Raw genomic sequence first — 20797 nt, forward strand, 5'->3', positions numbered from 1 at the left:
CTTGTTTTCCACAGTTGCAGCGCTTTAACTGATCTACAGAGGTCTGCAAATCCCAAATCCCCCTAACTGGAAATCTTTAAAAAACTGAGCGAGATTATTTCTAAATGTTTCTAATATGAACCCGTTTTATTTATTTATTTATATATATATATATATATATATATATATATTGGATTCCATACATTCTGTGTATACCAGCCAGTGATGTCTTATTTATTTATTCATTTAATTAAAGGGGAACTACTGTTTTTTACAACCTGGACCTTATTTCTGGCATAAAATACAGTCGTTTACTCACCCATATAACTTTGGTGTCATTTGGCACTGGTTTAGGAAATAATTAGATCAGCGTATATAGACTGACCTACAGACCCCGGATGATGTCTTCCGACCTGGACAATGTCATCTCTGAGCGGCGCGCGCACCCTGTAGGTCAATCTACAGACCCTGGATGATGATAACAGGTAACTCTGGACTCAACGGGCAATAGCACTAGCAATAAAAATATTGGTGAAATGAACGAGTTTGACGGCAGATAATGCGTTATTTAGAGGCTGCGTCTCGGTGCCCCAGTCACTCCCATTATATGGATATACGGTGATCTAACTATTTTCTAAACCAGTGCAAATGACACAAAAGTTATATGAGTGAGTAAACAACCATATTTTATGCCAGAAATAAGGTCCAGGTTGTAATAAAAACTGTAGTTCCCCTTTAAAAGAACTAATGTCATTATAAATAGTGACTGAAAGCAAACGGGCCTCTTTAAAATTAGGTTACCTTAGTAAAATTAGATTTTTTTTTTTTTTTTAGTTCTGGTAAAGTATTTTTACAGCAGCAACTTCTCAGTAGCTCAGCATTTCTTCCACCACTGCTCACAATGCTGTTAGTTTTTGTTTTGTTTTTTTTACAGTCACTTTTGGCAACAGTGGGATTTAAAGTCTGGAGGATAGATATTTATAGTGTGGCAACAACAACAAGAGGAAACAAAAAAAAGTGCTGACGGATGTGGATTTATGTGTACTCCACCGATAATCGTAATAAAAAAAAAAAACAAGGATAAACGCTAGTAAACTGAACAGGTGGGCGGATCGAGCTGAGCTCTTCCCTCCACTGCATCCCTGCTCTCCACGCAGACACCGCCACATGGAAACCACATGGCCCAGTGTCTGTGAAAAAAAAAAAAAAAACCTTTCGGAAAAAAAACAACACTCTATCTCCACTAGGACTGCTGCTGATGATGATGCCTATTCACAGACGCTTAACTTTCTCGGTTTCACTCTGTTTACATCTTTTTTTAGTCGCTGTTTCCTCACAGCAGCAACACTCGTGGTTTCTCTCCTCTGCCCGTGCAGCCTGTAATGACTGAGAGAGGAATGCTGCTGGTTTTATATAGGCCTCTAAAAATAACTCACCCCCTCGCTCCGGTCCCCGGCCGGACTGACAGCCTCCTGCGGCCAATGGCGTCTCCGCATCCCCTCCAAGCTCCACCCACCTCCCTCTGTCTCAGCGCCTCCTTAATTGGACGCCAGTGACATCATCAACCCTATTTACCTTATTAGGTCACGCATGAAATTGATTGACAGGTGGCTCCTCCCCCCCACACACCGCCCCGGCTCCCTCCCCTCTCGCGCCGCTCGCCTGGATTGCAGCGGGGTCCAGTCTTCGCTGCTGCTGGAGGAGCAAACCTGGCAACCTGGCTACTTGCGCGGAGACCGATCGGGCAATCTGGCAATGCGGAAATAGATCTGGCACCCCGGAGCCCGGACCGCGGAGAGAGGCGTGACAGAGCGAGCAGAGAGGAGAGGGGATTTTCACTGACAAAGATAAAATAATCATCACTTTCTTTCCTCTCGGCTTTTTTCTTTTTCTTTTTCTTTTTTTAAATTAAAGTGCTCAGGTGCGCTCGTCTGCACCGGCTGGGGATTATTTTTTTTTTATTTTTCCCAGCGTTTGTTTCTTTTTTAATTTGTCAAGTCAGAGAAGAAGGAAGAAGAAGAAGAAGAAGAAGTGCGTTTTTATCGTTTGGATTCCGGACTTCTTTACTGACTTCTTGTTTTGAATCAAGCATGGATGTGTTGGCGAATTACAGTATTTTCCAGGAACTCCAACTCGTTCATGACACTGGTTATTTCTCCGCGATGCCTTCCCTGGAGGAGAACTGGCAGCAGGTCAGAGCTGATGCGTTTTCTCTTCTTGTTATTTTAATTTTATTTAAAAAAAAAAAAAAAAAAAGGTTAGAAACTGGGATGAAATATCACGTGGTGGATGTTTTTTTCTTTTATGTGGTTTGTAGTGTTTTGCATCAGCGTTGAGCGCTCCGGAGCGGCAGCGAGGGCTCCACAGTGTAGTTGCGTCTTTTTTTTTTTTTTTTTTCTTTTTTCGCTCACATGGAGCACGGCGAGGTCCGCTGACAGGAGAAAACACACGCACACACAGAGGGAGTGGGGAGAGGGAGGGAGATGGGGAGGGAGGAGAAGGGGGAGGATACAGACAGCGTTACGCACTAATGGCACTAATGGACAAACAGCGTATTTTATAAAGAAGAAAAACGAGTAAAAACGCTCCGGCCGTACATTTACGCGCACAAATGCACCTTTATCGCACTCGAGGCTTAGTTCAAGCCCTCGATTACTAATTTAAAAGCGAGAACGTGACGCTATTGCGGCGTGAAGTCCCCAGTGATGATGTTCATATTTCAACTTGAGCCTCAGAAGAATGATCCACCAGCTGGATTTAACTCTAAAACGCAGAAAACCTTACTTCTCCTCTAGCTGTTTTATTTAAAGCCTGGCGTTTTGGAGATGGCAGGTTTTCACCTGGCAACATTTAGGGCCCCACGTTTTTTGTCTGATGAGGACTGCAAAGTTACTCATTTATTTTATATATGTTTATTTTTGCTTTAAAGCCAAAATGGTTTGATTTCCAGTAACTTTCCATTAAAACTTTGAGTCTTCTGCCCCCTCATGTTTCATAAATGTTTCATAAATCTGTCAGGGTGCATAACTGACAGCTCAGACTCTTAAGTGAGAGGGGATTGAAGGTGAAAGTGAAGCGATTCTCGTGATATTTGAGTATTTTTGAATCCTGGAGCGTGATGCTGTTTTTAGTGTGACTGATGTGATCGATAGACCAGTCTCTCTCTCTCCCCCTCTCTCTCCCTCTCTCTGTGGCAGACAGACAAATGCCTAATAGCAAGTGACTTCTTCTTAAATAATACATCCACATCTGCCACTGTTTGTTTGCAGATAATCCATCTGAATAATACATGTCACACAGAACGTACAGTAGTAGACATTGCGTGAAAACTCTTTTATGATGTGCATTTAAAACATTAAAACCTCCACTATCACTGGATAAAACTGTCTTTCCACTAGTAGACCACACGTGAGGTTTTATGGCCTGTGAGTGCAGCGTTGAATGGGAGGCGTTAATTGGAGGCCATCTTCACTCCTCGCGCGTGACTTTATTTGTGTTAATACTCCCTGAACCAGAACAACCAAAGTCTCCACCGTGGCAGAAAGGGTCTACTCAGACGACACAGGGTTTGCTCCATTGTGTGTGTGTTTGTGTTTGGGATTCTTGAACCGTACACGTGTGTGTGTGTGTGTGTTCTCACACTCCTGAATGAAGCCCAAATTTATTTCTCCTCTCTTGACTGTCTTACTGACACCAATTCACACGGTCTCGTCCTATTTTTAGCGCAAACAGCTCGTCGTTTTTGTCCCCTGTAACCTATTTCTCCCCCTGTCTTTTTATCATATTGTTAATTGATTGAGGGCGTTCAGGAGTAGAGCTAATTGGGGCCGGTGTTGCTGGTGTTGCAGCAGTTTTCACTCCTCTTGTTTGGTCAGGGCACATTAGCATCGAGCTACTGATTTCCTTGTAAATGTTTACTGATCAAAAGCACAAATGCAAAAAAATAAAGGCTACTCATTCCTAAACATACCCAACAACCTTTATTTAAGCCCCACTGTGGGATAAATAAAGATTATTTTTTAGGATTATCTTAAATATAAGGAGTAGCAGATTACATAATGCCTGATTTTACTGGAAGTCAATAAGGCAAAACATTTTTTTGCAAGAAATCCTTGTTAATAGTTGCTTATGTCACACAAGCAGACACTCACACTGCCCTCTGGTGGACAGGTTTTGAACCGCAGCACAAATTTACATATGTGCACCTTAAGATATTCACGTCTGTATTCTCATATTGGGAGCTTCTTAACCGAACATGTGAGTGTTTCTCAAATTTAAAAAAAAAAATTGACAATTACTGCAACAGAAAGGACAACACAACATCTCCCGTAGGTAGAGCTCAGCTGCCATGACTCATATCTTCTCCCGGTGATCTCTCTCTTGTGATTAGCTGCTTAGCTTTAAGTGACTTCCCACCTAACAATCATTGACTTGTAGCAATGACAGGTTAGAGGCTTGTTATACAGAAAGGCCTCAGCTGTTTAAGAGTTGTTGCCTTGGAAACACTGTTTAGCCCTAATATTCAGTAAATAATGGCTCAATAGATGTTTAGCCTAACCTAGCGCAAACACTTAAAGCAGGGGAAACGCTAATCCAAACTCTTGCTGCCTTTAAATGTGGTCATGTTTTACGTATTCAAGAGAAAAGTGCATATAAATGGCCCACTCTTGTTGTGGTACTCACAACCGAGTAAGTTAGGATTTTTGGTAAAGTCTGACGTCACGAGTTGTGGTGAGTTTTCTGATCTTTTCACAAATGGTGGAGGTAAATGGTTGGTAATATACTCTAATTTGATCACATAGCGTTTTCTTAGATATTTATGTTTGAGGAAAATGCTGACGTTCCGATCGGCCTCAACTGTTCGTAGTGCCTTTACCTCTTTCCCGGTTGTTAGCTTGCTAAACCCTCAGCTTCAGTTGCCACTCGATGCCAACAGTGTCCTCCACGCGACGTTCCCTGATGACTTTAGACTGATGTTCACATTTCAAACCCAAGAATTACTGCTTCCTGTGTTGTGTGTAACCATGTTTCATTTGAGGTCAACATCTGTAACTGTTGCCTTCCACCTGTTTTAAAGTTGTGTGCGTGCAATCTGTGCAGTGTAGAATGAATCAATGTCAATGGAGCCCACAATAACAATAACCACCCGAATTGTTAAGCTCACTTTTAGCTCTGTTCATTCATTCTGTAACCGCTTGTCCGCTTGGCAAGAGGCGGGGTACACCCTGGACAGGTCGCCAGTCCATCGCAGGGCCAACACAGAGAGACAGACAACCATTCACACTCATATGCACCACTTTTAGCTTCAAGTTATGTTTCTCATAAGACACGTATAATATGTCTACTAAGTTACAAGAACTCCACAAGACACTACCTGCACAGCACCAAACAGCTGACAGATGAAGCTAGTGACTAGATTATGAAGAAACTGGAGAGAGAGTTATGTTTATCAGGAGTTATTGTCCAAAGCTGATTTTGACGTGACTATGAATGGTTGTCAATGGCGCTTTAGGCCTGCTGACTGTGTAAGTAGGCAACTTTTTGCTAAAAGCTTCTGTCACCTTGATGTGAAATTCTTTTGCGGTCTAATAGTCAAAACATAATACGTAGTGTTAATGAGCAATTAACACTAAATTAGAGATTTTCACTGACCTGCATCAGCTGAGTTCACCCAAAGTCATCCAGAGTGTACTCGGTAATTAACCAGACGCAACATTAAAGCTGATGAGATTTTCCTTTTGGAGCTTCCTGTGTTTGTGCTAAGCTAGGCTAACAGCATCCTGGACAACTGTCTAAAGAGATTCCTTCATCTGACTCTGGGTCAGTTCTGTAAATGTTGCTGCTTTGTGGACGTGGATGGTTGGTGCATGTAACCATTACCACCTCGGTGAGTTCAGCTTTTCAGGGATGGAAAATGCTGCGCTAGTGTGGACGGAGGAGGGCCAAAAGTGAAAGGAAAAGATGTGTTTTGTCAAATTTATCTGCAGTAGCGGGCGACACGGTCTCGGAGAGAGAAAGACGCACACACACAGAGACCAGGCGTACCCGCATTTTTTCCACTCTTGTTCCTTCTGTCTCCCTCTATCCCCTCATTCACTCCATCACACACACACACACACACACGCTTGGCTGGCATGCACTAATGGAAAGCTATGGTCTGGCAGGACTCATCCCGCCACTTTCGACAGTAATTGGCCGTTTGCTGTCAGACGGACAGAACAACACACACACAGAGACAAACAACACACACGCACACACAAGAAACCTGATTTGTGAGTGTCATTTATCTTTCCTGACTGTCCCTGTTCCTGGTCTTTGTTTCCTCGTACAGGCTTCTTTTATCAGCTGCTTTGCATCATGGCTAAACATGTGGAAAACACACGCACACACACACATACACTCTCTCTCTCTGGCCTGTCTATCAGCCTCGTTGCCTCTGACAGTATGAGCCCATGCTCTGCGTGTAATTGCTGCATCTTTGCAGGTTTGGGATGATGTGATGGGCTTTAGGGATTTATGTGTGTGCGTGCGTGCAGAGTGGCGAAGGATCAAATGGCGAACCCAGACTTCCCAATTAGACATAATCCATTTATTTCAAAGCAGAGCTACGCCAGTGTCTGATGAATGGGAGGGAAAACAGAGAGGCGGCGAAAAAAAAACAGAGGGATGATAAAGGTGAAGCAGAAGCTGAGGTTTCGGTTTCATGTGGCTGTTGTTGATCGGGCCGTTAACGCCGCGTGGACGATGTCTGCAGGTTTTCCAGCCTATATAAACCGGCTGACTCTTTCTCATCTCGTCTCCTAGTTTACATGCTCAGTGTGTCTGTACTTCTTTTCAGGCTGATTGATTTATTTGCCAGGGTGTCGTTAAAAGCACCGCGCTAGACCGGCCAGATCTCTGTGCTACTGAGATACAGTGTCTCCATTAGGCCAGGCAAGCCCACAACCCCGTATCTTTTTAAAGAGCGCGATCGATCAGGATGCTACCTGTGATCGCAATAATTTGCGCAGATGGAACCGTCACACGTCGTCCTGTTCAACCCTCCGTGTTTCCACAAAAGAGATGCCCGCAGTCGTAACCACTGCTATTCTTCACAATAAATCAAACAGTTCAGAGGCAGTGATAAGAATTTAATTTTGTCTTGGCAGGTAGAGTTTATTCTGCAGTTATGCAACATCCCATCCAGCTCCATCATTTCAAATCTTTGTTGACTGTTTTAATACATCTGAACTATAAATAATTAAATCATCGAAACATTTGTGCTTATTGGATATGCAGTTAAGGTTAAGGATTGAAGTCATGATTAAAAATGACAGCTTTAATTCATCTTAAAGGGGATTTACCTTTTTTTTACAACCTGGACCTTATTTCTGGCGTAAAATATGATCGTTTACTCACCCATATTACTTTTGTGTCATTTGGAGTTGTTCGGACGATATTTAGATCCGCGTATATCCATATAATGGGAGTGAATGGGGCACCGAAACGCAGCCTCTAGATGCTGCATTATCTGCATAACGCATTATCTGTAAGGTCCAGGTTGTAAAAAACTCTTATTCCCCTTTAAGGATCTCCTTTTCATTCTCTTTGGCACCACCTGTGGCGAGAAGTGGTAACTGCAAGTGTATTTTTTACATATCGGCTGATATCGTCAGCCAGATTAGCATTAGCTCTGCCAGTTATCTCTCACATAAAGATTGTTGGTGGATGTGTCATTATCTTAAAACTGCGCGACTTGTTGTTTCGTACGAGAGAGTCTTCACGGACGCCCGGTTCTGAATACTGTAATTAAAAACCCTTTGATTTAATTTAATCAGTGGGTCACAGGTTCACTTACCACTTTGTCGCCTCATTTGGTGACAGCACTAACCACTTTAAATATATTCAATGTATATATAAGTAGCATAAAATGCATATAAACACATTGTATTGCTGAATAACACAACAATTTAGCAAGCAGTGCATTCACAAGTGTTTTTCTTTTGAAATGAGGTAGCAACAGAAAGTATCAGTCTGGGTTCAGTGCTCTAACTCTGATCCTGTATTACTGCTGCCATCTACACATTAAACACCATACGCAGACCTGTTATAGCAAGCTGCACCTGTGCAACTTCTCATGTGCAGTTTCTGTTATTCCTCCTGCTTCTCATCTTTTTTGGTAACCTGTTAACCTTCTGCATGGACGGCTGCATCAACTGTGTTTTTCCTGTGTTTTCTCTTTTTCTCACTCTCTATGTTGCCTCCTCTCTCTCTCTCTCTCTCTCTCTCTCTCTCTCTCTCTCTCTCTCTCTCTCTCTGTCTGGCTTGAGGCAGGCCCAGGGAAGTTTGACAAGATAATGAATTGCCATGCATGCTGCAGTTTTTCACATTTTACAGCCCAGTAACTCTGCATGTAGGGATGAACGGGACGGAGAGAGAGGAGGAGTGGAGGAAGGGATGAGACGGAAAGAAAACACCAGCAGACACAATCGATGAGGGGCGGGGGGAAAAAAAGCAGTAAATGCAGATGAAAGTTGGGACGGTTGACCATCTATTTTAACTGCATCTTCCCTTTGTCTCTCTTGCCATGCATCCTGTATGACCACAGACGCACACACACACACACTCTGAGTTATGTAATTGTCTGTGGAGCACAGCTGCTTCCTCATAGTCACATCAGACAAAAAAAAAAAAAAAAGGAGAAGACGAGGCAGAAAAACAAAGACCGGAGAGAAAAAGATTAAAGAGACGACTGGGAAGTGAGAGAGCGACACAAAGAAAGACAGACAGAGAGAAAGAGATGAAGAGGAGGAGGGATGTGTTGGCTGCTTATGTAATAACTTTATTCAAATGTCAAAAAATATACCTTTAAAAGTGACTTGCATGGATAGATATACTTTACTGATCCCGAAGGAAATTCACTGTGCAGCTGCTCCATACCATGCAAATAAAAATAATACTTAAAGATAAAATGCAAGAATGAAATATATCTATATACATACTATTGTATAAATATCTATTGTAAAGTGGCAGAAGTGGCTTCTGTTCGTGCATTTGCTCAAAACATTGAATCTATAAATCAAAGAACATTTCAAACTTTCCCCAAATTACAAAACATTAGATTTATTCAGTGCAGACACAGCTGGGACAGATGCTCTTTACTGTATTCTTGCAGTAATTAGCTGGAACCAACATCCTTTTCTGCATCATCTGGAAGTTTTAGTCATATTGTTTCCTCGTTGTGTGGCAGGATCACAACATGCATTTACCTGCATGAACATAAACCAAACGATGGACCAGTTTTTGAGGAAACAAAAAGGATGGTTCCACTTTTTAAATTAATCATTCACAGCTGCACTGATGTTACTTATTACATAGCTATGTTGTTTTGCATTGAGCACGTTGACGCTTCACGATATGCCGAAAGTGTGGTCATTCTTTAAACAGACACCAAATGAGAAGCTTTGTAAGAATGAAAGCATCAGCGTTTGGACTATTATAGTTTGCTGACTGGTGGTCAGGTCTCACGAGTTGCTGTGTTTCAAATAAGAACTCAACAAAGATCTCCAAAAGAAGAGTTTGAAAAAAAAAGAAAGAATACTGGGCAGATGCTAATGGCTAGCATGGCAGTGGTGCTTTCCAGCACATCAGCACAAGCCGCCGAAGTTAAACCCAGACTCAACACTGTCCTTGCTAATCACTGCAAGAATGTAGTAAAGAACATCTGTCCCAGCTGTGTCTGCACTGAATAAATCTAATGTTTTGTAATGAAGTAAAAGGTGGCTCCTTCATTTATAGATTTAATGTTAGAACAGAAGTTTAAAAGTATAATGGTGAAAGATATGATTAGTATGATATAGTAAGGTGACCAAATGATTAAATGACTGCTCATAAAATAATCAATCGTCCAAAAAATGATCAGTGCATTAACTGACTGATCAAAATTCAGACAGTATTTGTTGCAGCTCTACTTTTATACGTATTGGGACGAAATTTGACTCTCTAAGTTCCCTAAAAGAAGAATCCTCTTGCTTCTTCGTTCAATGTCACCAGTACGTGAAAACGTCTTCTCGTCCTGTACAAACGACCTCTAGCTTCGTCGTCTGCAGGAATACTTGATTAATCCAAGATGCACACACTCGTTTAAACCTTAGTCACGCCGCATTACTGGAAAATAAACCTAATGCAGAGGTTCCTTATCTCAATCAGTAGAGCTGCTAGTAATTTCCAAAATGTATTCAGATATTGTAGCTAGACGAATTTACAAAATAAATGACAACAAGGATGCTGATGTGTTTTTTTATTGTGCAGTTCCTCGTAATTTTATTCTTAGCGGAACATGCCAAGCTCAGGTTGAACTACAGTCTGTCTTCATGTGTCAAGCCCTGTGATTAACTGGTGACCGGATCAGGATGATCCACCTCCTCCCTGCTGCATGCTGACAGAGTCCACAACCCACTGCGACCGAACAGGATTAGCCTTACAGAAACTAAAAGATTCTTTCTAAGCACATAATCGGGAAGCATACACCCTTATTATATGGGTGATTCGTTACTGTATGTAGATATTACTATCCAGCTGCAGTCACAAATCAGAGACTGAAAATGCTTGGAGCTGTAAAAAGAATGCAGATCTGTAAAAACTAAAGCCTTCAGGCACACAGTTCATCACTTCTTACAGCGTGGAAGCCGGTGCCAATATTCCCCTCAATATGAGACGCTCTAATCACTGCACTCATTCATTTTCTTTTTTATCTTGTCCCCAAACACACACAGTTATTGTCTTTTCCTCATAATTTGAAATCACTGGAGTCAAACATACACACACACACACACTTGCCCGGGAACCCATAATTCAGTAAGTGAATAAGGCATTCAGTGTACGGTGGCAGAGATTAGATAAGAAAGTGAGCAGTCAGACTGCCGCGGCAGGAAAGCAGAACAAATGAACTGCACTCGTGATGGAAAGAGCTTATACTGTGAAAGCCATAGCCCTGATCTTTCAAGATGAGTGGTTTTCTATGGAGGGCGACTCTCCAGCACTATTCACCATGGAGCCCGATTACTACAGTTTACATGGAGATTTACCCATTCATCTCTTCATGCTTCAAGCGCACAGTGGATATCTGGTATTGTGGAGTGAATCATCCTATTATATGACTTGTTGTTGCATATATATTGATTTCCCCCCCTGTTTTGAAGAGGAAGAGTCTGGCAGTTCGGGAAATGTACTTGCTGCACTACCTGCTGTCAGAGGTGTTACCAAATTCTTCTCTGTGGATTTAGACAGGCACTTAGCCTAGCTTAGCACAAAGACTGGAAGCAGGGGCAAACCGCTAGCCTAGCTCAATCTGAAGAGAAAAACGCTGCAGAGCTGCTTCGTTCAGACTTAGACTTGGCCTTTATCGATCCACAGAGGAAATTGATTGATCAAGGTAGCTCAGTTGCACATGAAAAAAAACACATTTAAAAAACACTATTAAAAAGAAAAAAGAAAAATATATGTGAGATAGTTATAAATAATAAATATAATAAATAAAATACAATAGCATAAGCAAAAAAAATGCAAGATTTGCATATGTACACGTCTACAAAATATAGAAATATACATATGATAAGGTGCAATGATATGGATGGAGGAGCATTGACATGAATGAGATCCAGTTATCAGTTACTGAAAGTTGAGTTATTGTACAGCTTGAAAGAGAATGGTATTAAAGGGCGTCTACCATTTTTTACAACTTGGACGTTATTTCTGGCATAAAATACGGTTGTTTACTCACCCATATAACTTTTCTGTCATTTGCACTGGTTTAGGAAATAATTAGATCAACGTATATCCATATAGTGGGAGTGACTGGGGCACCGAGACGCAGCCTCTAAATAACGCATTATCTGCCGCGAAACTCATTAATTTCACCAATATTTTGTTATTTTGTTATTCTCCGTTGAGTCCAGAGTTACCTGTTATCATCATCCGGGGTCTTCTGACCTTGATGATGTCATCTCTGACCTGCTTGCACACCCGCAATGGTCAGCTTGTTTACCTGTAATTTGCTGCTCAACGGGGAATAGCACTAGCGTACAATAAAATATTGGTGAAATGAACGAGTTTCCCAGCAGATAATGCGTTATTTAGAGGCTGCATCTCGGTGCCCCAGTCACTCCCACTATATGGATATACGTTGATCTAATTAGTTCCTAAACAAGTACAAATGACACCAAAGTTATATGGGTGAGTAAACGACCGTATTTTATGCCAGAAATAAGGTCCAGGTTGTAAAAAACGGTAGATCCTCTTTAACTTACATGATTCATTTTAATCAGCAGGTTAGGCACCAACACTTACAAAGATCAGAGCACATAAATATGTGGCTAATTGTATTGGTATGTGCTAAGTAAGATGCTAATGTTTCACTATAAGTAAGAACGTCTTTTTGTGGCAAATAAAGCAGAAATCAGCTGCATGCGAGCAGAAACGAGCCATCGCATGTGCAGGGCTCAGTTCCACGAGCATTTAGACCCGTATCTGCTAATTTTATTGGCGACGCTGCAATCAGCGCGTCCGCTTGCAGGAGTGAAATAAATCTATAGTAAGCTTCATATAGAGTAAGCTTTGATTAACATTGGACGTTTTAGTCATTGGCTGATCACTGATTAGTCAAGTGGCAAACAGTTAATTTGCAATCTGCAGTTATTTAAAATGTTACTTACAGTAACTATGCCCGGGCATAAACCATTTCCACAAAATACAACTTGCAGCAAGGTTTGCAGTCGGGAGCTGATGGTCTAAATAAACTCTCATCAAATAACTGTTCTGACGTTCTGTCTGGTTGGTGACTGAGTAATGTCACCAAGTAAACACCGTCTCATGTCTTAATAGCCATCAATTACATGCTGGACACACAAAAAAGAAAAGTGTCTGTGTGACCAGGCACCTACAGATGTCATCTTTTAGTGGCTGCACATTATTGCACAATGTTATATTAACTACAGTTTATACAAGTAAGAACTATTAGAGTAGGCTACTCAAATAAATTGTTGCCTAGAGTGATTGATTTGACTCTTTTTTTCCTAAGAGGAATCCTCTTGATGATCACAGGCTGAGCTGTGTGGACACACACACACACACACACACAGGTGTGTTGTGTTGTGTGTTTGTGTGTTTGTGTCTCCACATCCTGCTGAGCCAGTGTTTGCAGACCAGTTGGCTCAGGGATAAAGCCTCGTGACCTGGCATCCTTCCAACCTTCCTATTCTCTTCTCATCCAGCTTTCTCATTCTCTCTCTTCCTTTCATTCCCTCCACCCCCCATTGTCCACCAAATATGCTTTTGTTTTGCACATTTTAAATTCTGCACATTAAAAACAAAAGTGAAGGGAAACAAGGGAAAGAAAGAAGTCCAAATAGGCCAAAGAGTTTTTCCTCTGGATTGATGTGGAAAAGTTGATGTGTCATACAAACGCTGATGGAAATTCATTTTCCAAATGAACAATGACAGTGTAGGACTTTTCCGTTTTCTTCTTTTAGTCGTTCATTCCTGCAAGATTAGATCAGAAATTCCCAAAAATGGTACCTGGTGTTAGACCAGATGAGACCAAATATGTTTCAGTGCACCATTGCTCTTTTTATAATGCCATTTGGAATTTTCTGAAAGTATTCCAACAGCTCTAGTTAATTAAGAACACAGCGTTTTAATATAAATTTAATTCAATGTTTTGCACATCTGGCCGGAAACACACCCTCTTCCTGTCTCTTCCGTCCCCTGTACTGAACCAACAGGCACCGGGACACTACATTGCGTTCTGGTTGTGTGTTTGGGCAATGACATCATTCATGGTGTGCAGAGGATGTTGACAGTGACACAGGAAATGAGTGTCTATGTGTGTGTGTGTGAGTGTGTGAGTATGTGTGTGTGTGTTGGCTTGCCAAGGCCAAGAGCTGGCAGCATACCATCCAGGATACACTCAGGCATGCCGCTGGTTTCACAAAGATTTTGTGGAATAATGTGCAAAGTTTGATCTGGATTAAATAGTTTTCGTAATCTGCAACATGTTTAGTTTAATTGGGACTCATTAGCTGCAAGGTTTCAAAGATAAACATATTTAGGAAACCATGAAGTGAATGGACCCTCCTTATGAACAAAGGCACCATCATTCTGCCATGTGGTTTAGTTTGAATGAAGCCTAATTTAACAATATATGGAATACAATGTGGAATATGGAAGACCCTGTTTTTTTAAATCTAATTTTTAGAGTTTATACAGTTTACTTTCAATCCAACTTTGCTAGCTTGAGCATATAAAGTTTAGCTAGTTAACGTTACGTCTGGAGTCTTTTCCTCCGGATTTTGACCAGCTCTCTTTAAATAATTGTAAATCTCCATGGTCTATAAGTCAAGAGCGCAAACATCAGGTTTTAAAAAGTGGCGGTAACGTCGGTTCAGCTCACACTGCGTGAGTTGTCTGAGCCGTTTTCTACGTCAGGTTAAATTCAGTAGGGGAGGGAGGGATAGATGATTTCAGAAGCAATAGAAAAAGCAACGCAAGAACAACGGTGTTTGAGACGTGCAAAAATATTTCCGATTCGTTGTGAGATCATGGCAGAGTAAATTAGGCCCTGGCTGGCCACTGTAGTATTAACACTGTATGGAAAATACTGGAATATCACCTTTAATATTTTCATACTCATTTGAAAGAGCGTGTCCACTGAGCAGCCATGCTTAACAGCAGGCAAAACTTGGTGTACAAAAAAAATACATTTTTGTTTATGTACAGACCTCGTTCAAGAAGATTTTAAAAGCCATTAAATGATTTAAACTCGGTATAAGATACTGAACTGTCGCCAATCGAGGCTTGAACTCACCGTCAAAGTCAAAGTCGTGTTGGGGATGTCAGGACACAACACAGTGACACGCTCTGTGAGGTCTGTGCTGAGACAGAAAGAAAGGCAGCGTTGCAGTGCGGTCGGTGCGTGCCAGTGTTTCAGTGTGCCTTTGTGCATGCATGATCGCATCGGAGTGTGTGTTTGCTGTGCGTGCGTGTGTGTGCAGAGTGTGAAAGTAAATGGGTCAGATGCAGTGGAGGAGGATGACCTTGGGAATTTGTCCTGTTTTTCTTCACGACTCTGCCGGCGCGTCTCTTTGTCTCGGGCCGGGAGGGAGGAGCAAGTCGACTCAGAAACTACCGATCTGCACAAAGCTCGATTTGTTGACAGAAAATGAAAGAGTCTTCTCAAAACTGTTCGCCTCGAAGTGGAAAGTACTCTAATTATGCTAACTGTGTACACTGTAGCATGACGATTTATGCTGTAATTTGAACTAAAACAAAACAATGAAAAAGAAACACAGACACAGACAGTGGTTGCGCATTCAAACCCATGTTTCCACATCTTCTCTTGCAGCCGTCTTGAACGACATTAGTGATAATATCGATCTCAAATTTGTTCTCCCTTCACTGGTCATTAGAGGTGGGCGGATCGATCCAAATATCGATAATATCGATACCAACGTTGGTATCGAGATTGATCGATACCAATGTAATGAGATCGATACTTAAGTTTCAGTTTCTCTCGTTTCATTAAAGAAGCGACCCGACTCTGTTTGTCTAGATGCCGCTGCTGTCACAGAGCAGATCAGGCTCGTTTTGCTCCTCCTCCCCCTCGCGTGTGTTTGTTGTACTGTCATGTGACTCTGCAGCGCCAGGTGACCGAACACCGCCCACCGCTACCAGCCAGGCTCGGCCAGCGGCAACGCATTACACACAACGAGAGAAAGAATAGGGCTGTTTGGTTATATTTTCGGGCCGAAAATGAAACGATAGCAAGTTGTGCTATTTGTAAAAACGTGGTAAGATACAGTGGTAACACAACAAACTTGTAAAAGCATATAGAAATTTTTAAAATCCCCGCCCAGTAGGCCCATACAGATCGCTGATATGACGAAAAAAAGTGCACTAAAGGGGAGAAATGTTGTCTTATTTTTGTATTGTATTGTACTTCCTAAACACGTCCTTACATTATTTATAATATTTGTTGTGGCGTGATAATTTTCTACACTTTGTTTATTTAAGAAAAGAAAATCCAGAAAGAAGTTCAATGAAGGGAGATTAAGTTTTTATTGTAGTTTCTGAACATGCCTGAAAAATAATTTTTATTTATTTGTCCTCAAGTGATCATTTTGTTTCTGAACAAAAACTTTTATTGTGATAAAGTATTTTCTATTTACTTATAAACCAAATTCTGTACTGAACTTTAATTGATTAATAATCCAAAAGGCAAATCACGAAAACACTTAAAATGTCATGAGAATTAATTCAGATTTAGATTGATTCAGATTGATGGTGCATCCACCTTAATTTTTAAAAAGTATCGATATCGGTATCGGTATCGGCGATACTGGCCCAGTATTTACTTGGTATCGGATCGATACCAAATCTAGCGGTATCGCACACCTCTACTGGTCATTCTTTCAAATTACAGCACCTCTCATACTGGGGGAAAACATAAAACTGTGTCACTTTAAGTTGAGTACAATTTGCATTTCAGAGCTGCTGCTATAAACAAATCAATTGCATGATAATTGGCTTCGCTTGGTGTCTCTTCTCTGTTTCCTCCTTTTAACATTGACTGGATCCACCTGATCTGATCACTGGATATCAGACAAACATGAAAAAGCTGCAGGGCCAACCAGGTGAAACGTCTGAGACACTAACTTTAGCCACATTTTCTTAATACCTGCTGCATTAATGGATCTGAAGTGTTGTCTTGGACAAGATTTGAGTAGTATGTAGGTAAAATATAACTGATTGGAACATGCCTCTCAACATAATATAGTTAAGCCCTGTTCTTATACACCAATCTGCCACAACATTAAAACCACTGACAGGAGAAGTAAATAACTTCAACCATCTTGTGACAATTCAGTTTTCTGCTGGGAAACCTTTGGACCTGGCATTCATTGGTGTAGATGACACGTAGCACCCGCCTAGACCAGACCAGGCACCCCCACCACATAGCAATGACACTCCTTGATGGTGGCAGATAAGTGTATAAAGCAATTTGCTAGTCGCCCAATGCTTTGTGGCTGGTAGTTGGTCGCTAGTGGATGTTTGTTCAGGCCTGTAGTTGCTTAAATTACCCTCTTGTAAATTTTGTAGTATATAAACTGACATTATGGATTATCAATATCTAGCTCTTCCACCTGCCTATTTGTAAAGAAAATACCATCAATGACTCTACGACTCTACTTAAATTCACCTGATGCTCTTGGGCCATCAGCATGGTAAATATGGTGGTAGGACCAATTCAAAGGATGGTATTTCCTTGTCGTATACATTTTGACCACTCTGTGTCATTTGTCAAGCAACTCTGTCAGTTGCTCCCATTCGTTGTTTCATCAATCGCGTTGTCTCAAAGATGATATTAGTTCAACTTGGTACTTGGCCACATCGCATTGCCATCTCTTTAAGTCATCGTCATTACCGTTCCATGGTCTTGTTGCCTCATTGTTTCTGATCTCTTCCTTTGTGTACCATCCTCAGGCTACATTTTTTTATTCCTTCATGTCTAAATATCAACCAGTATTTATTCAGCTAACAATAAGGGTAAAACTATTCATTACCAGTGTTTGAGCTGGTTACCATTTTTCAATATTTGTCATAACTGGATGTCCTAAATCAGGCCAGCTGTGCTGCTGTTAGTGGACAAATGTTTTATCTTGTCCGGCCCAACAGTGCCATGATTGCTGTGCTGGGATATGTGGGTCGGCAGCTATTTTAATCCGCAGTGTTGCCAGGAATACCTGAGAGAATAGACAAGTGCTGCAGTGCGTGTTTGTGTGTTATTAAAAATGTGCATGGATGGGACACAACACAGAAAGACGATGTCTATCTAAGAAAAACATAAAGATGGAGGAAAGTGTGTTAATTTATTCATTTGAATTGTTGTATACTTGTCAAACAGTGTTCTGTTGTTTTCTAAAAGCACTCACAAACGGAGTGATAAATGGTTAAATCTATTTTTTCCCCCCTCCATTTTTAGTTGGCGTACTGTATTCCCCTGCGCATTACAGCTCTCATCTCTTCATAAATGGATAAAGTGTTTCAGACGGGCTGAAAGTCTGCTTGCAGCTTAAAACTCCGTTGCGGATCAGATCAAACAGTGCAGGTGTTGTTATCAACATACTGTGTCTGTCTGTTGTATTTATGGTGAGGTGACAGCTCAAAGATAAAAGTGGTGATTAAAAATATATTTGATATCTTCTAACCAGATCCCTGGACTGCTGCACTGAAACACTGAAGCATCTGACTGGTTTATATGTCGAGGGTATGAAAATAGAAACTACTTCAACGATCACATATCAAAGACAGCACTCGTTACTGTGTGACCACGAATATTGACAGGATAGATCATGGAATTTAAGGCAATACTGTCCAGAAAATAAAGTCCACCTCTTTGCTGATGACAGACAGACCTCCGTCTAACCCGGACATCCTTCAGGAAATTGTGGTCGATGTGGTCCAATGTGAACAGCTGCACTAGCTCAGTCAGTTGAATGGACACACAAACCATCTAGATAATCACAGATATAATCAAGATGTAAGCTGCTGATAAGAAATAAGTATAAAAGAGTAAACCCAACAAAAATGGTATAAAGCCAAGTCTTTCAGACTTTAACGTATAAACCACAAAGGGATATAAGAAACTATGAAATCTTAAGAGCTAAAATTGAATCAGCCATTCATACATTTGACCAGAAAACCTCAAGTTAAGCTAAGGATGGATGTGTATTTCCTCCAGATGTGTCCATAGCAATGTTCATGTGTTGTCAGTGAAGCTCAAACCTTTAAAATCAGCCTGAGGAGTTTTTTAGACAAAGCTGTCAAACGACAACTTCTTCTTGGAAAAACTGACGATGTAATAAAACGTCTTTACATCTTTGTTGCACATTATTGCAGATTGTTGGGAAGATGCTATACGGGGATAAAAGGGTATCGTCTGTATAAATGAATATTTTATAGATGTGCAAATATTATTAATATACAGGTAAACTGGTGAAGATTTGAATATCTGCTGCCTTTAACTTTAAAAAACAAAAGAGGCCATCTTGGATACTAGACGATAATGCTAAATTCCATTTTACAAACAGTTCATCAGTAAAAGTAATTAGCAGATTAATCAGCCCTATTATTAATTTCTCAGTTGTTGTTTGGATGAGTGTGACTGTCAAACTTCCTCCATGTGACCAGTGTCTACTGTGTACACTGTATGGAGTACCAGAGAAGGTGGCTGGCAGCACAAAGCATAGACAAAGATGCGTTTATTCACATTACCGCGGACATGACCTCAGTTTCCAGCTGGATGAAAAGCAAACTTCACTTCGATGCCAGTTGTAGACACGAATCATTTGTGTGTGTGTGTGTGTGTGTGTGTGTGTGTGTGTGTGTGTATGTGTGTGTCGGGGAGAGAGGGGACATCTGAATTATTTAAGGATGAACTGCAGGACACAAAAAAGTGGAGTGTTTCTCTTTTACCCCCAAGACTTTCTAATGCGGAGAGGGTTTCGTCGGCCTTGTCTGGCGACACACACACGCAAACACACACAAAGGCATGATTTGTATGAGTCATGTGTCCAGCCACTTTGCTCTCCAGCAAGGCCAATGAGATCAGTGACTTCCACAAAATACAAAAAACAAACCTCTGGTGGTAAAGAAGACAGAGAGAGAGACAGAGACCGCGGCTGAGCTCTCGAGTGAACAGAGTAAATGCTTAAATGCCATGAGGTCTTATCTGAACTTCAACCTACAGTAATACTTTTTATTGTTAAAAGCAAATACAATATCACATGCTTTTTGATCATAATGCCTTATAAATAGGCTACTTATGGAGACAATCACTACCAAGTGACGGTCTTAATTCGATAAAAAGGGTATGTAATGCTCACAACTGCAGCAGAGATGCAGATCTTGCAGCACTAAGAAGAGTGTTTCTGTGCCGAGGATGTGGCCCAGCATGTGATGGATCCATTCTTTGCTTTATCGATCCCCACGGATGCTAGTATCGGTGCTAAGGATAAGAACATGCCCTCATATCCGTAGTATTGATTCTTTGGGGGATCAATTTGTCCTCCCATAATACAGAGGGGCAACAAATTAAAGGACTGGCGTTGAATAGACCAGCGGAGACCTTCGCTTCCTTTGCTTCTATACAAACCGCGAGGGTTCATTCAATGATTCGCTGTTTGTTGAAATGTTGCGTCTCAGGTGGCAGAATCCGCTAATTGCAGGGTTGCATTCCCAGCCCCCCCACCCTCATGCTGGAGTGTCCTTGGGTAAGACACCAAACCCGACGTGGCCCTCAATGGCAGGTGACCTTGCATGATGGCTGGGCCGCCATTGGTGTATGAGTATGTGTGAATGAATACCAATGACGTGTAAAATTGGTACATAAGTGCAAAGCATTTATGTCGAAGTGGCTGAACACCTGTGCTCTTCACTACACTCATCAAAACACTAATTAAGAATAATTGTCGCCAACAAGCACGCCAACATTAACGCGTCCTCCGATAAAACATCTGGCCGTGTCTCTTGGTGATAAATGCCAATATATTGGTTCACGTCATGTGCTGCAAAAGACGTGGCAACTCTGCTTAAATTTTATGAGATATTGACATTTTGACAACCCCTAAGTTAGCTAGCTAATCCATTCAGCTGTGCATATGCCTCTTGGCTGCGTGTTGTCAGGTTGAGGTGACACATGGGTTGAAAATGTACATAGTTTGGGCAATGTTTCCTGTACAGTGTTAATACTATGTCGGCCGCTAGGGTCTAATTTACTCCTCCA

General features: G+C 41.3%; 1 protein-coding gene across 1 annotated transcript in view; it reads left to right on the forward strand.

Moving 5' to 3' along the window:
* Positions 1-1817: 1817 nt before the first annotated feature.
* Positions 1818-20797, forward strand: part of klf7b (Kruppel like factor 7b) — a 70741-nt gene continuing 51761 nt past the window's right edge. Inside the window, exon 1 of the mRNA XM_084545026.1 lies at positions 1818-2171. Within this exon, the coding sequence (XP_084401152.1) occupies positions 2070-2171 (102 nt within the window). The 5' untranslated portion in view covers positions 1818-2069. The remainder of the gene's footprint in view (positions 2172-20797) is intronic.

Source organism: Chelon labrosus (assembly GCF_963514085.1).
Source record: "Chelon labrosus genome assembly, chromosome: 5".
NCBI classification, from domain to species: domain Eukaryota; kingdom Metazoa; phylum Chordata; class Actinopteri; order Mugiliformes; family Mugilidae; genus Chelon; species Chelon labrosus.